Below are 16,343 nucleotides of genomic sequence, written 5' to 3' on the forward strand. Positions count from 1 at the left end.
ATTAGACTTATACTATGTATGGACACTTAACATGCTTTCCAGCACTTGAGTAGTTTCCACAGCCCTATGGTTTATATTTGACCAATCAAATGATGATATTCAAATTAAGTTCTGTTGTGACAACATTTCAAGACAACCCACCATGATCGCAATTTTCTTTAAAGAGCACTACACCAAAACGTTTATTTGTCCCATTTTAGCTGATGTCCCACTTTTGCTGAATTCACCCCATAACTAACCATGGTTTTATAGATTTACCATGGATTAACATAGATAAACCATGGTATTCACAGTAAAACAAATAGTAATCAATGTGGCAAAAAAACATGGTTACTACCCCAGACAGCAACATAGTGTCCGCCACGATCCAGCCCACATGTAGGTTAACAGATGTGGCCCAAATCTGGGCCGACACTAGGTTGCTGTCTGGGACACTTTTACTACAATAGCCTAAAACCATTTTCGTAAGGTACACGAAAGCAAGCAGACAAACAACAACAAAAACAAAGTTAACTTCTTTTCACAAGGCTATATGTCAGGTATCTATAGCCTAAGTTTTGAGTCAAAAGTCTAATTAGACAAAAATGTGTGTTATCTACAGCAGTGTTTTGTTGTTTAATTTTCAACATTTTAAAAGAATTTCAGTCAGGATTTTTTCATGTCTCCACACGACCAAATTGTACAATTGGTGCCCCAACGCAAACATTAATATAAAAAAGAACATTTTTGTGATGTAGGCTATTTGCGAAATATAAAAGTGCAATAAAGTGAAAACAAATTAATAGCATACTGACCGCTGATTTTTTATTTTGTAGGCCTACTGAAAGTGCTTGAAAACTTTGCTGGAAATGTAAATACTCGCTCTTGTATAGAAAAATAATGCATTGCATACCCCTCTTTTTACTTTTTGACCCTCACGTGCTATGTCATGTGGACCAGCGCGATTGCACTCTTTCCTACTTATTTATAGCCGGCCACACACACACATAACGACCTTTTGACATTGAATAGTCGCACATTCAGTTTTTGAATGTCTCTCTTTGCTTAATATAAAACAGGCAAGGTGATGACAGAGAAGGGAACCGTTTGAATGAAGACCATCATGTTCCACATCGAATCATTACATAATGTGGATATCATGGGAATAAGGGGAGGGGTTAAATCCTACTCCTGTCATTGGCATTCCATTAGGCTACAACATGCAGCTTTAAAACACATTTGGTGCTCCATGATTAAGTATCTCAGATCTCGACAGCACCATCAATCCACTTATTTATGGCATTTGTTTATGGCATTTGAGGAAGAACTCACGAGAAGGGGCGGCGTTTAAGCCTTTATAAACCTCCTAAGTGAGATCAAACTTGAAGAGCAAGTGCTTTCCTGCTTTACTATTCCAGAGCTGCGCGACAACATAGACTCCCATTATAATAACCAAGCACTCCGATTTCTCTGCAGCAGTATTAGTCTATTTGGTGGTGGTTGTTTTTCCACATTCATCCCAAAAGAATGGACTTCGACTTGCCTCCTCTCCCGTTGAGCGGCATCCCATGGGACAGGGTTCTCCCGCCGTTATTCCCCCGGTTGAACGGGACGATTGGACCTCACTCATGGACCCCGACTGAACTATTAATCCCGGTTTCCGAACACACCGGAGCAGCACAGGTAGAGTAATCCTGTTTCTTATAAAAATTCACCACGGAAACTATTTCCACAGTAAAGATAAATCTGTGGTGACTTGTTATTAGCTACAACTGTCAACAAACACACAATAATGAATATTTTATTAAATAAATGTATAAAAGTGAATAAATTAAAGTGTTTTACATTAACTGTAGATACATTCATTATTTTATGTTTTTAAACAACTAAAAACGACAAATATAGCCTACTTGTTGAAAATTTGCTCTCTCTAAAGTAAATTGTAAATAAACTTTTTAAATTAAGTTGATATAAAATACATTGGATACAGAATTAGTAACAGGACAGGACAAGTGGTAATAAAAAGAAAAAGCTACAGTCTATAAAAAAATGTAAATATATTTTTTTACCATACATTACAAGAAATGGCAAAATTTGGATGAATTTTTTCTCTCTCTCTATGGAGTAGAGGTAAAAATGTAAATTCACTTTCTTTTCAGGTTACCTGTGATCAGAACGGGTTTACTGTGGAAGTTGATGTGAAACACTTCAGTCCCGAGGAGCTGCTGGTTAAAGTGGTTGGAGATTATGTTGTGGTTGAGGGAAAACATGAACAAAAAAAGGTAAGACACCCAGCGTTTCTTTGTAACGCTGATGCATTAACATGCCTTAGGATTATCAGATGTTACCCCTCCAATAAAACACTCTGTACTGGACATTTGAGACATGACTTTTAAGAGCATGATATATGTGTTCGTTCAATCCTAGGATGGTTCAGGAATGGTGACACGTCAGTTTAACCGGCGATACCGGATCCCAAATGGAGTGGACATCATGGCACTGGAATCGGCCGTGTCACCGGAAGGAATGCTAGTCATCTCAGCACCTCTGGCACAAGGAGACAATTCCAGACTGTTAAATCACACCGGACCATGATGTCCGCACTCTCTCTCTCACACACACACACACACACACACACACGTTTGGATTCTTTGCTCTCTTAACATGTTAATGCAAGGCACTTAAAGCGCTCATCTTTTCGGTTTCTCACATAATGCAATGGTAAAAAGACCAAAACAGACTTGCTTCCTCTCACTCCCCCTTGTGGCAGTGGACTCCTCAAATCAACAGCTAATTCCAAACATACTTGATTCCAAGCCAACAAGAAGATTGTATCACATTTTCTTCACACTTGCTGTCGGTTTAGCACACAGCCTGCAATAGTCCGCATGTTAACCGGATCCCCTGATCCAAAAGCTCATACACAGTCAAACATACAAACCCAAATTATTTCGCATAATGTCACACTTGCTCATTGTGGGGATTGTACATATTTTTAAAATTTAAATAATTATGTTATTTTGTTCATCTAATATTTGTGTGATGTACAGTTTGAATATAAATAAATATAGTGTAACGCTTGTTTATTTGCTAAGGTCTTTATTTAGAAATACATTCGTACATGTTTGAATCCACAACATAAAACAGCATTAATAAATAGTAGCAAAAATAAACATGATAATGTGTTTGTCACTGATAATTGCATCTTTGATATATTAAACGTGTGCCTCAGAGCTGCTGGATCATCATGTCAACCTCACTGGAAAATAAAACAAAAATCAAGTCACTAAAGTTGCAGTAATTCACTAATGCAGATTTGTGTAAATGTATGTCCAAACAGTGTTGGGGAAAGTTACTCTTAAAAGTAATGCGATACAATATTGAGCTACTCCCTAAGTAACTAATTGTGTTACTAAGTTACTTGTTATGCAAAGTAATGCATTACGTTACTTTTGTGTTACTTTTCCTCACCTGGGCTGGGATTGCTTGTTTTTCAATTAAAAAAATATCTATTTTGGCAAATGTAAAGGTTGTTGAAATGAATAAGCTTGAGGCTGAAGGAAATGCAAATTCACGTCTTTACAGTAGAGGGCGCAGCTCAAACAACCTTTCAGCTGTGCTGCCATTCTGGATTGCAGAAGAATAGGACGCAGGTGGAGAAAGTTCAACACTCTCAGCAATAAAAACAAAATAATGAAACACAAATGTGATGTTCATCTACAGTCATTTTGCATATTGGATCATCGAAGGTCAGCAGCAAATACATCGGTTAATAAAGTGAGATTAAATACATAAAGTATATATTTGTGTAATCTAACATGTTATTGCAGGTTCTGAGTTCACATTTCACTGTTTTTATTGATTTTGAGGAATACTGAATGTGTTTTTGTGCGAGTGAGATGAGTAAATGCTCACATTTAGTCTAGAGCTACAATAATCACCATGTTCACACAACTCCTCTGCACTTACTCATGATTTCTCTCAACATGAGGACAGGAGAGCTGTCAGTCAATACATGAGAAAACAAAGTAACTTGAGTTACTTGTTTGAAAAAGTAACTCAGATATTCTTTTGTGAATTTAAAAGTAATGGGTTACTTTACTAATTACTTGAAAAAAGTAATCTGATTAGGTAACTCACATAACTTGTAACGCATTACCTCCAACACTGTGTCTAACAGATAAAGCGTAGATATTCTCACCAAATTTTTTCCATCACCCATTTCCTTTGGTCTCTGAGGACTTGCAACAAAGGATCGTCTTCAAACTCCTGCCCATCTGAGTCTGTTATGTAAGATATGTGATATCAGGATAAGGGAAGAGTGAAAACATTTGTTTCTATATTTATGTACACTACCATACATAAGTTTCTGGTCAGTAAGTAAAGAAAAAAAAAAAGAAAAAAATTATATATATATATTGTAAAACAATGACAGAAAAGACTGTTACAAATAAAAATGCTATTCTTTAAAGGGGTCATTGGATGCAAAATTCACTTTTTTATTGTGTTTGCATATAAATGTGTCTTTGCCATGTGTGGACATAACCACCATACAATGAAAATTATTATTATTATTTTTTTAATCCTCAAAAAGCCTAAATAATCTCAATAATCAAGCCTTTGGATTTTCTGAGCACTATGATGTTATATTGCTCATGCTCCGCCCACAACCATTGACGGACTGTCCCGTATTAGCATATTTCCCCCTCAGCCATTTGTATACTGTCCACCAAGGCAGTCTTGTGTGGACACCCCCCATGGAAGAGAGGGGTGGGGTGAGCAGTTGCTCATTATTATTTAAAGAGACATGCACCGAAACAGGTCGCTGTGAACAGAGCTGTTTTTGAGGAGGTAAAAAGGGTGTTGTTTTACACAACCATTGAGGAATTTATGCATGTTACAAACTTTACACGAAGACCCTAAAGAATCACACCAACTTGTGGAAAATGGGCATTCGATGACCCCTTTAAACTTTTTTATCCATCAAAGAATCCTGAAAAAAACATCACGGTTCCACATATATAATAAATATTAAGCAGCAAAAAACTGTTTTCGACAGTGATAATAGAAAAAAATGTTTCCTGAGCATCAAATCAACACTGAAGAGTAATAGCTGATAAAAATTCAGCTTAGCCAACACAGGACTTAATTATAAAATATATTATAATAGAAAACAGATATTTGACATTGTAACAATATTTTACAGTATTACTGTTTTATTGTATGGTTGAATAAATGCAGTCTTTGTGAGCATTAGAGACATCTTAAAAAAACACAAAAAAAAAAAAAAAAAAACGTACCAACCCCAAACGTTTGACCTGTTTTATAGTCAAATAAATAGGGGAAAAATAAATAATATTAACATATTTAAAGTAAAACATTAAACAATTTGAAAAAACAAAACATTTGAATTGTACAATATTTTGTCATTTTCTGACATACAATGTTCTAGCATTAATGAATTCTGTTGTTCCAAGCACACCTAGATGGTGCTATTTATAACAGGTTCAGGCTAAAACACTCAACTCTAGTCTTATGTGACCAGTTAAACACATGTTGTCATACAGTTTTAGAGCTGTCATACCTTCTGCATCCTGCATGAGTTGATCTATGACCTCCAAGGGTTGCTGCACACCGGAACAAGAGGCAACAGGGGATTGTGGGGGTGGAGGTGGGGTAAATGTTGGGGAATCTGAAGAACTCTCAGTTTTGTACAGGGTTGGGGAATCTGTCTCTGCAAAAAGCACCTCAGAGACAACCTGTCAATGTCAAGAACAGCGTTTTACTATTTGCTAGTCTATTTCACAAGAATATAAGAGATCATGTACAGTTACCATTGTTGACCGTATAATAAACAGGATGAGATACAGCTAGTTGGATGAAAATATTGATTTCTCAATTTTAATCGATTCTCATTTTGATGAACTGATATGTATTCTTAAATCCCAAGCATCAATCTTTTAGTCTTCTGCTTTTTTCAGTTGATGCGTGACCAAACGTTCAGTAAACATTATTTGTAGCGCACCTCCCATCCAATTATCACAATAAGCTTTGTGCTTTGATACTTTTGATATGAAACAAAGTCTCAGCTTTCGAATTCTGTCAATTTTATTTCAAAATTCAAACAATAAATCTTGAATGTGGCGTGACAGATTTTTACCTCAGGAAAGATAGAATAACACTCTTGAGAGGAGCATTGTTAAATACAGACACTATTACACATACATCATATTTTTACTTGATCTGTTCTTCAATATTTAAATCATGTTTGAATAAATCTGTCATGAAAATAAGTTTTAATGCCACCCACCGAGTAAATATATTTCTAAAAATTAAGAAAAAAAAAATCATTAAAAGTTATTGTTATAATGTTATTATTATAAAAACTGCATTATGTGCAATTTGTTTTCCTTGAGAAAAATGTAATGCAACTGATAAATATCTAAATTAATCGATATGGAAATGAATTGAATGGAGATTGTGAATCAAATCGAGACTTGAACAAAATGAACAATCTTCAAATCTTATCTTCAAAAATGTTTAATGTGTCATAAAACAAACACACAAACCTGTCCTAGAACATTGTGTATAGGTGAGGGTGGTGGTGCTTGATTTCCAGGCAGTCTTCCTCGTGTCGACCTTTGACCCTCTTCCTGCCACCTGTTTTTCACACTCGGCTCCTCCGGCTTGCGATTGACCCCTTCATGACCCCTAGAATTTCTAGCCCTCATTGGAATGCTGCCTCGCTCGCCACTATGTCTAGAAATGTAAGAAAATAATTAGGAAATGTTTAATATTAAACATTAATAGTACAATTACATGTTATTAAACACTTGCCATGTTATGCCTGGTTTGGTCACAGTCTGTTAAGTACAATTATGTAAAACATCTAAAGTACCGTTCAGATTTTTTCTTTTGGTTTGAAGGTTTGTTCTCACGTCTCTCGTTTTCAGTCTGTCTTTTGACTGCTGTGACTGCCGGCCACCGGTCCTCTGTGCTATCAGAAGTCTGAGGAGATGGAGAAGAGGACCTCTTCGATCTGCCGTGCTTTTCTGTGGTTTCTGGGATGCTGACTTGTGTTCTGATTTGATTGTGATGCTGTGGTTGGGCAGAAGGGGTTTCAAGATTCTTTTTGACAGTCTTCCTGGAGTGCTGGGGAAGGGGTTTGGGTTGGATATTGCGGTCTGGTTGCTCCCGGGTGACATCAGGCTGAAGTCTGGAGATGCTGGGGCTTGAAATGGGGAGAGCAGACTCAGGGACTGGAGGTTCGAGGCTAGCGAAGGTGACCGGAGTGAATGAGAGATTTGCTCTCTGATGAGGCGTGCTGTCTAAAGTGCTATGTTGTACCTTCTGAAAGCAAACAGAAGAAAAATGTATTCATTAAAGTTTGCAGAAAGAAAAAGTGAAAATCTAACACTGGTTTGTCACAGGTTCTATTTGGGTCCCATTTAGGAGGAAAAACAATGTTAAATGCAATTTATACAACCATATATAATCATGCATTTATGACAGCAAAACAAGTAATCAAACAATTCCCATGTTATTTAAAAAAAGAAAAGTGAAAACAATATTAATGCATCATATCATAGCATCAAAAAATGTCCCAAAAAATATTAATTAGTTAAAATGGCACTTCTTATCATATTATATTATAGGAAACTGCAATATAAAGATCTGCAAGATCTGACTTTTTGGTACATATTAATAAAAAATAAACAAAGTAACCCTAATGTGCACTGAGGCATCAGGCATTCACCTGGTTTGTTACTATAGTGTGTGATAGAGGTATATGGAGAAGAGAATTATGGGAAGGGGCCTCCTGACTCCATCGTCTGGCCTGTTCCATCTTCCTCCTTAGACGCCACTGAAACAGGATGTCATCTTCACGACGGACACCTGACCCCTCAGAACCGACTGCTGGTGGAAAAGACATTCCCTCACACAAACTGGGCTCTAAAACTACTTTAAGAGACAGAAACAAACAAACAAAAATATCTCATGCAATTTTATTATTCTAATATAAACACCTTGCAGGCCAAAACGTCAATTATACCATTTCAGTTTGTTTTTTAGTTAACTGAGCATGTTTACAAAACCACCTCTTCTTTTTACAGCATCTGTGGTAAGAAGTGTCGGTGACTTATAATCTGATAAGGATGTGTTTTTGAAATCGGCAACACAAAGATGTTCTGAAAAGGATAGATAGTGTGCGGCATGTTACATGACATATACTAAATGTGTTGATGTTTTTTTTTTTGTGTGTTACACCTGTTACTTACTGTTGATTGAGCCAGTTAAGGTGGACACGACTGGTCTTCGGACCGGCTCATCAGTGCTCACGGGGGAGGAGAAATCGGAGCAGCCCAAACCCTCAGAGCTGATAGGCACCGAGCCACTGCTGAGAGAATGCTCGCTAAAAACACAAGAATTAAATGTCTAAAATCTAAACTAGTCAATTGGACTTTGATTTGGTCAATTGCCATCACAATACATTACCAACCAAATATAAACATCTTTATTCACATCTGCTTTCCATGAATAAATGGGCTATACTTGGTGTTTTTCAAGAGTTCAGTCTTTGTCAGAGTGTTTTTAAGAGAAACACTCGGACTGCAAATACATTACCAACCAAACCAAAAAATATTTTTTTCCACGAGTGTTGTCACAAGTCGCTGTCTCGCTAATATACCCGATGATTTAGAGTTAATTACGTAAATGCAATTTACTATTGTGTAAAAATGTTTTTACAGAAAGCACAAGCTTTTTGTGTCTGGTTGTTATGTTGAAATGCCTAATTGAATGGTAGAATTGTGTGTATTAAGACCTGCCGGGACCCGATGTAAGATCCACCAATCAGAGATTCCCGAATCTCAGCAGATTTTTTGATTGGATAAAATTAATGGTGAAGATCTCGTGTTTTTCCGTGGGTGCTCGGCCATTCACGGAATCGGCACCTTTGACTGATATTATGACAATATAGGTTCAAAAGAATAAAATTTATTTGAAATAGAAATCTTGTAATTATAAATGTCTTTATTGTCACTTGTCTTTCTACAGAGCTGCTTTATAGATTAATTTAACTTATTTCATAATTTGACGATCTTTACACAGTTATTGAACAGAACTAAATCAACACTGAACTGACCTCAGCTAAACAATGACATCATTTTTTTTTAGAGCTGCTTTACAGCTTATTGTATAAGCGCTATATAAATAAAGGTGCCTTGACTTTTGAGCAATGTAATGCATGTTTGCTAAATAAAAATAATACAGCTCACTTGATTGTGAAACTCCTGTATTGACTTCCACACAGAACATTCAGTCCAGGAAACTGAACATGTTGGTGGTCATTAATCGCTTGTGAAATGACATTTCCCCCTTGAGTGAATGAGTGTGTGTTTACAGTATGTGTGGCGGGGGTCTTACCTTCTTTGCAGTAAACGGTTGGCCCGCTCCTGTAGCTGCAGTATCTCTGGTTCTTCTTGGTCACAGTGCGATGACTCAGATAATGACTGGTAGCACACCGTGGTGGAGATTACAGGAAAAAATCACATTTTAAAATATATTAAAATAGAAAATAGGTACAGTCAAAAAGGCTGCATTTATTTGATCCAAAATACAGTAAAACTGTAATACTGAAAAATATTACAATTTGAAATAACTTTCTATTTTAATATATTTTAAAATGTAGGCCTAAAACAGATAATTAAGATGATGTCTGGACAGAATTTTGTGGTGGAGATCCATAAGATTATCAAAAACTCTAATACCGTCACCAGTAAAAACAGTCACTAAGGCACCACTGACTACTGACATTTAAGGACAGCCTGGGATAGTTTCCATCAGGCATGTTAAATCATCGCTGAGGACAAGACCACGAGTGACGGCTTGCAACTCAAAACAGGGAATGTGTGCCAAGGGTTGCATAACAACTCTCTGTTGTGGGGAATTTATAAATACATAACATTTGATGTTCAATAGACACTGCTTTATATCAGGTGGTTTGATTATCCGAGTGAGTTCTTCTTCCTTTAATGCTAAGGTATTCTAGAGTCCTTTCCAATTCCTTTCCTTTCCACAAAGCATTACAATATCGTTCCTGCCGATCTGTGCAATTTTGTTTTGTATGTGTGTATATATATATATATATATATACACACACACACACACACACACACACACACACACACACACACACACACACACACACACACACACACACACACACACACACACACACACACACACACACACACACACACACACACACACACACACACACACACACACACACACACACACACACACACACACACAGTACACTTGTTAAAAAAAACAACAGTAAAAACAGTAATATTGTGAAATATCATTACAATTTAAAATAACTGTTCATAAGAACAGCATTTATTTGAAATAGAAATCTTTTGTAACATTATAAATGTCTTTACTTTTGATCAATTTTATGGATCTTTGCTGAATAAAAGTATTGATTTCTTAAGAAAAAAAGGGAAAAAAAACTCACTGACCCCAAGCTTTATACAGTACACATAATTGACCCTGGATCACAAAACCAGTCACAAGTCGCACGGGTATATTTGTGGCAATAGCCAACAATACATTGTATGGTTAAAAATGATCGATTTTTCTTTTCTGCCAAAAATCATTAGGATATTAAGTAAAGATCATGTTCTATGAAGATATTGTGTAAATTTCCTACCGTAAATATATAAAACATTTATTTTTGTGAGTGAATGCAGCACATTCGCGAACATAAATGAACAACTTTAAAGGCGATTTTCTCAATGTTTCGATTTTTTTTGCACCCTCAGATTCCAGATACATGGGGATATTTTGGGGATATTTAATTTAATTTTATAAATCAATAAATTCCACTTGAAACAAACCTTATACAATCTGTATTGTGAAAAGCGCTATACAAATATACTTGACTTGACATTTTCAAATACAGTAGTTGTATCTCGGCCAAATAGGTTTGTATTATCAACAAACCATACATCAATGGAAAGCTTGTTTATTCAGGTTTCAGATGAGGTATAAATCTCAATTTCAAAAAATGTACCCATGTGACTGGTTTTGTGGTCCAGGGTCACATCCTGCTCTAAATGAAGAACCCCCATGGAGGGAGATTTCCCAGCTACCACCACTAGATGGCAACAATCATCCACCACACTTCCTAACCACATCTGGCAACATGAGGAAATATCCTAGTTTTCTTCTCACATACATCATAAACACAATTCAACCGCAATGGCATCATATAGAAGACCTACATCAATATAATCAATATAACAAACTGTAAATCGTTTAGCATTCTCTTTAACATACGGTCAAAATGACTTCAGCTCTTTCAGGCAAATCAGTTGTTCAAATTTATGCAAAACCTACCAGCATACTGAGGTCAAGCATGTGTCTAGCTGGAGACAGTGTGGTTTCATCATGCAGTGGCTTTGAGATTGGGCTCTGGGAGCTGGTAGGGCCATCGTTCATGAGGTCAAGTGGATCTAAACACAAGATATACACACACAAAGGAAAAGTGTGATGTGTGATCTCAAATACTTTATCAATACATTTTTTTTAATAAAAAAAACAGATGTATTATTCGAAGTAGTATAGGCCTGTATTAATCAACTGGGTTCAGCACACCTCTGATAAGTTTTTCTGATGTTTGTGTTGGTGTTGAAGTGGATAGAGGGGATGTGGACATCCACCAAAACGGCTGATCATCTCTTCCCTCTGTTGCCTGAAGCTGTCTTTCCTCGCGACTCTGTGGCCTTCCAAAGCGGAAGCGTTCAATGTACCTTGAAGGATTTAATTGCAAGAAGGATGTCACATAATGAACAAGCAACAATATATTCTTAAATGTAGACAAAAGGGTGTTTTAAATGTCCCGGACCTGCTCATCTGAGAATTAATGTGTCACCAGACTCACCACATGTGGCAACATTACTCTAGAACACCAGTTTTCCTTTAATAAGGAAAGCTACTGTTGACATTTCAATTGCATGGTTTACTACATACAAAATGGTGTGTGAAATTACTGTCCAAAGTCCAGTTCCAGATGTAAAAAAGCGATTCATTTATAATAATAATGTTAAAACAGACCAACCGTGGTCCGTGACCCAGATTTTTTAAATGTTTTTTTGAAAGAAGTCTCCTATGCTCAACAAGGCTGCATTTATTTGATCAAAAATACAGTAAATATATATTATTAATATATTTTAAACTGTAATTTATTCCTGTGGTGGTAAAGCTGCATTTCCAGCATCATTACACCAGTCTTCAGTATCACATGATCCCTCAGAAATCATTCTGATATGATTTGATGCTCAAGAAACATTTGTATCATTATTATCAACATTAAAAAAAACTACGTACTGCATAATATTTTTATGGGAAATGATTACATACATTTTTTTCACAATTCTTTGATTTGAAAGTTAAAAAGAATAGCATTTATTTGAAACAGAAATATTTTGTAACATTATAAATGTCTTTAGTATCACTTTCAAGTGTAATGTATCCTTGCTGAATAAAATAATTTATATAAAAAAATCGTACTGACATCAAACTGTTGAACGGTTGTGTATATCGGAAACCTATTCAAATCCAATCGTGAGGTAAATGCCCTCGGAAGACACTTTTTCATATTCCAGATGAAACTGAACAAAATACATCTGCTTGTTGAAGTCACATACATGTACATTTTACTCCTCCCAAAATGGTAAAAAATTAACATGCGAGAGCGCGTTATAACGGCTTCCGGTTTACAGATGCGACAGCGCTGCTGTAACACGCATCGCCACAGATATGGCTGAGAATCTCTTCAGCAAGCCGACGTGCAAACTGCCGCAAATGAAACTGAAAGTTTAGCTCACATCCTGAAGCTCAACACACAGTTGTCTTCATTAAAAGTAGTGACACTAAATTATCTTTCCAGTGCTGATGCCACTCTTGAAATTAGCTAGTGATAAATAAAATGCAGCTCATATCTTGCTTTCATTGACGTGAACATGAATTAAAAATTCAATTAATATTAGATTTGCAGAGATGCAGTTATGTTGCCATGTGTAAGTGGAACACTTTTAACAAAACGGATAGTAAAGAAGTCATGTGAAAAAACACATGAATAACCAGGTGTAAAATCTGTTCTTCAAAAGTCTACTTTAAACCTGAAAACAAAGATGACAAATCTAAAACAAATTCCATGAGAAATATTACAATTTCTGTGTTATGGCGCTTTTCCACTGCATGGTACGGCTCGGCACCACTGACTCAGCTCGCTTTAGCTCGGTTTGCTTTTCCACTGCAGTTTAGTACCGCTTCAAAGTGGGTGGGATTATAGACCGATCTAAGCGATGTTGGGTGACGTCACTTCTTGTTGACGTTCGAAGTATTGTCAAACAAAACGTAAGCTACCTCGACCCTCCCTCCTCCTCATCCACCCCTGACATCGCTTAGAGCAGCTTTAAAGTTGCTGAAAAACTTTTGCAGTGAAAAAGCACCATTATATAAACAATCTCGATTAATCAATTTGACAGCACTAGTTTATTTAAAATCAATGGTAATATTGCCAATAGAGAGGTCTCTTACTTTGCAAGAACTGAGGGTTCCTTTGCCCCCGTTGTCACTGGTGAAACCATGTTTCTCATGGCTTGCATCTGAGCTTCAGAGCAAGGAGAAGCGTTAGTGTCGTCTGTGGAGCAACTCGGGTCAGTAGAAGGCCAAGACTCTGAGAAGTTCAGCTGGCGTTTATTAGACGAAGGAGGGCAGAGCAGGACACTACGTGATCTTTCATGGAGAACCTGGTCTTCCGTCCTCAACGGTGATATCCGAGTAGGAGGATCTGGAAGACTGGGTGGCTCAGCAAACCGGACAGGACTCAAGGCCTGCAATGTGCAATGCAAAAAAAGTCAGTTAAAGCCATGTTTTTCTAATCTCAGCACTTGCAGTTAGCAGTTATCATTGCATTGAGATACCAATCACTTGTTGAAGTCACCATGAAATCAAAATGGACAATTCTTGTTTTTTTATGGAATATTTGGAGTCTATTTTTTTAAAATGTTTATGAATGTGCCCCCATAATCTTTAATCAAAATAACTTCCCCTCCCTCTTGCAGTGACATTCTTTTCTCTGATAATGTGTTTACTGCTGTGAGGGCGGGACAATCTGTCACTCACGAGATCGACCAATAGCAAACCACAACCATCCCACCATCCAATTCCCAATGGACAAAATCAAGTCCTGCCCTACATTTTTTCTAGTTTGAGAAAACACCGCACTGATGCACGTTACTAGTGGTGGGAAGTTTGGATCATTTTACTACTGACTCTTATATTTAAATCTCGTTTATCAAAATGAACAAATCTTTTTTCCCCAAGTCATTTTGTTCATTTCAGCAGAATGAACAAAATGGCCAAATACCCCCAACACATCTACTTGTTGATCACATTTTGAATAAGAAAAAAACTACAATACAACCAAGGCCAAATAATAAGAAACAGAAAACGATTTGTTCATTGCTTATCTGGGTTTTCAGGCTATGAAGTCTGTTAGTTTACCTCACTACCCGATCCGAGTCGTTCGTTCTTTTGTCACATCACATCCCCATAAACTGAAGCTATGTAGTCGGTACCAGAAACAGAAATGATTAGTTCACCTCTTGAGTATTTGGGTTTGAAGACCCTGTCGTTCATTCTTTTGTCAAGTTACTGTGTGTTGTTATTAAATGTGGGTATCTTTGCTTTATCAAAGTGATTTTATCCATCACACTAATAAAGTTTAAAGCATTTCCCAACTCTTTACCACATTCAATGCTATGGAAAAGAACCATCATGACAGAAATTCACAAATTTATGAACTGTAAGAAATAAAAAAGCTACAATTTGAGACCAGAAGCGCATCTGTTACAGTTATACGAGAAAGACACATAACTGTAAGAGTTTACAAAAAACTGACCACGCGCTTGTTTGTAAGGAAGTTTGGAAATTATTAACTAATTTCTGTATCCAATACAGCTGTCACGAAAGAATGAACGACTCAGATCCGAAGACTCGAGAGGTGAACTAATAATTTCTCTTTCCGGTACAGACAGCATAGCCTCTATGGGACTGTAACGGGATGAGCGACCGACTTGGACCCAAACCCGAAGACTCAGGAGGTGGGCTAATCATTTCTGTTTCCTGTACAAAACCTATAAGATGTTGTGCATGTGCGGTCAACACCAAATGAACAAATCACTCTCTGAGACAACTCATAATTCCAAAGTCATATTAAAGATTCGTTCAAAATGAACAAATCGTTCATAATCGACCCATCACTACACGTCACAACAGGGAAAAAAAGACTGTCGCAACTTTCGTTTCATGATGACTTGATGTTCAGATGAGGACTCTTTTGAATAGAAATCAAGTTTACCATTAACTGAATAGTGCACAGTATAGTGCATACTGCCTACTATTAAAAAAAGTATGTGAACCACAAGTCACTATGCAATGGTTTCAAGCAGTAATACTCTACCATATAGTCATTTTTGTACTTTAAAATAAATTTTGTTTCAAATTCAAAATGCACATGCTGTGTACATTATAGCCTACAGATAGCAGTATGCTATTCCAAACATTTGTCTGCCAATTGCAATCTACAACCATTGAAAGTGTCACAAAATACTTAAAGAAACATAAAACAAAGTGTAATGCAAAGTCACTTCTCTAACCAGCCTTCTTTGTTGCTTTGGGATTTTTCTGGATCTAGATGGGCTGTAGTGGCTCCTGGACAAAGGAGGGTCTGGAGGAAATGGATTCTGTCTTGTGAAAACAGCTCCACTGCTAATAAAAGTGAGAAAGTGTTTAAATCAACCTGATGTAAACCAGTTTAATCTGATACTCTGACAGCATTTGACATCCAACCCACCTTGATCTCATAGTTTTCATGCAAACCTGTTCTACTCAATAAAAACAAAACACGCAAGTGGAGTTTCATCATGTAGGATCCATGACTATCTAAATAAAGACACAATTTAGTGAAACTGCATTTTGATTCGAAGAACAGTGTTTATGTTGCACGAGCATGGACTGTATCTTAACCGTCGCGTGAGTACGTTACTAAGGGATAATTAAACGGTCATTTAGCACAGTATTTGTTAAGATATACACCATTTTAAATCTTAAAAACAATACATATCCGAATATAAACACAATCTTATTGCAAATTTGTTGTATAGTCAGATATTGCTTCAAGAAAGTATCTCCGCTTACTTTTCGAATTGTGTGACCGTGTTGTATCCTGGGATATGCAGTCCGAACACGGTTGTTTACATTGTTGTCGAAAACTGCTGACCAACCAA

General features: G+C 36.7%; 2 protein-coding genes across 7 annotated transcripts; one reads left to right on the forward strand and one right to left on the reverse strand.

Annotated features, from left to right (window-relative positions):
- The first annotated feature begins 1,224 nt into the window (after nucleotides 1-1,224).
- On the forward strand, nucleotides 1,225-3,060 carry hspb6 (heat shock protein, alpha-crystallin-related, b6). Its single transcript, XM_082179484.1, has 3 exons — nucleotides 1,225-1,662; nucleotides 2,139-2,261; nucleotides 2,407-3,060. Exons 1-3 carry the CDS (start codon nucleotides 1,507-1,509, stop codon nucleotides 2,572-2,574), a joined length of 447 nt encoding a protein of 148 aa, XP_082035610.1. The 5' UTR covers nucleotides 1,225-1,506; the 3' UTR covers nucleotides 2,575-3,060.
- A 45-nt stretch (nucleotides 3,061-3,105) lies between these two features.
- proser3 (proline and serine rich 3) lies at nucleotides 3,106-16,294 on the reverse strand. 6 transcript variants are annotated; one of them, XM_082179480.1, is made up of 14 exons: nucleotides 16,255-16,294; nucleotides 15,911-15,999; nucleotides 15,714-15,825; nucleotides 13,591-13,886; nucleotides 11,644-11,798; nucleotides 11,386-11,501; nucleotides 9,406-9,491; nucleotides 8,259-8,392; nucleotides 7,736-7,893; nucleotides 6,878-7,329; nucleotides 6,549-6,738; nucleotides 5,564-5,738; nucleotides 4,181-4,262; nucleotides 3,106-3,238 (listed from the first exon to the last, which is right to left on the reverse strand). In XM_082179480.1, the coding sequence occupies exons 2-14, from the start codon at nucleotides 15,928-15,930 to the stop codon at nucleotides 3,208-3,210; spliced, it is 2,007 nt and encodes a 668-aa protein (XP_082035606.1). In that variant the 5' UTR covers nucleotides 15,931-15,999; nucleotides 16,255-16,294; the 3' UTR covers nucleotides 3,106-3,207. The 6 variants fall into 6 exon arrangements, with proteins under 6 accessions (XP_082035606.1, XP_082035605.1, XP_082035602.1 ...); XM_082179479.1 differs by having other exon boundaries at nucleotides 7,736-7,896; XM_082179476.1 differs by having other exon boundaries at nucleotides 7,736-7,938.
- Between the last annotated feature and the right edge of the window lie 49 nt (nucleotides 16,295-16,343).

This window comes from Leuciscus leuciscus (genome assembly GCF_965113295.1).
Source record: "Leuciscus leuciscus genome assembly, chromosome: 9".
NCBI lineage: Eukaryota > Metazoa > Chordata > Actinopteri > Cypriniformes > Leuciscidae > Leuciscus > Leuciscus leuciscus.

What these genes read in the sequence shown, in the direction of transcription:
- hspb6 (XM_082179484.1), top strand. Translation starts at nt 1,507, where the DNA reads ATGGACTTCGACTTGCCTCCTCTCCCGTTGAGCGGCATCCCATGGGAC. An exon ending in AACACACCGGAGCAGCACAG is followed by an intron (nt 1,663 to 2,138) that starts GTAGAGTAATCC and finishes CTTTCTTTTCAG; the next exon opens with GTTACCTGTGATCAGAACGG. An exon ending in GAAAACATGAACAAAAAAAG is followed by an intron (nt 2,262 to 2,406) that starts GTAAGACACCCA and finishes GTTCAATCCTAG; the next exon opens with GATGGTTCAGGAATGGTGAC.
- proser3 (XM_082179475.1), bottom strand. Translation starts at nt 15,930, where the DNA reads ATGAAAACTATGAGATCAAG. An exon ending in TGCTTGACCTCAGTATGCTG is followed by an intron (nt 9,492 to 11,385) that starts GTAGGTTTTGCA and finishes GTGTGCTACCAG; the next exon opens with TCATTATCTGAGTCATCGCA. An exon ending in TGGGTGATGGAAAAAATTTG is followed by an intron (nt 3,239 to 4,180) that starts GTGAGAATATCT and finishes TTTATTTTCCAG; the next exon opens with TGAGGTTGACATGATGATCC.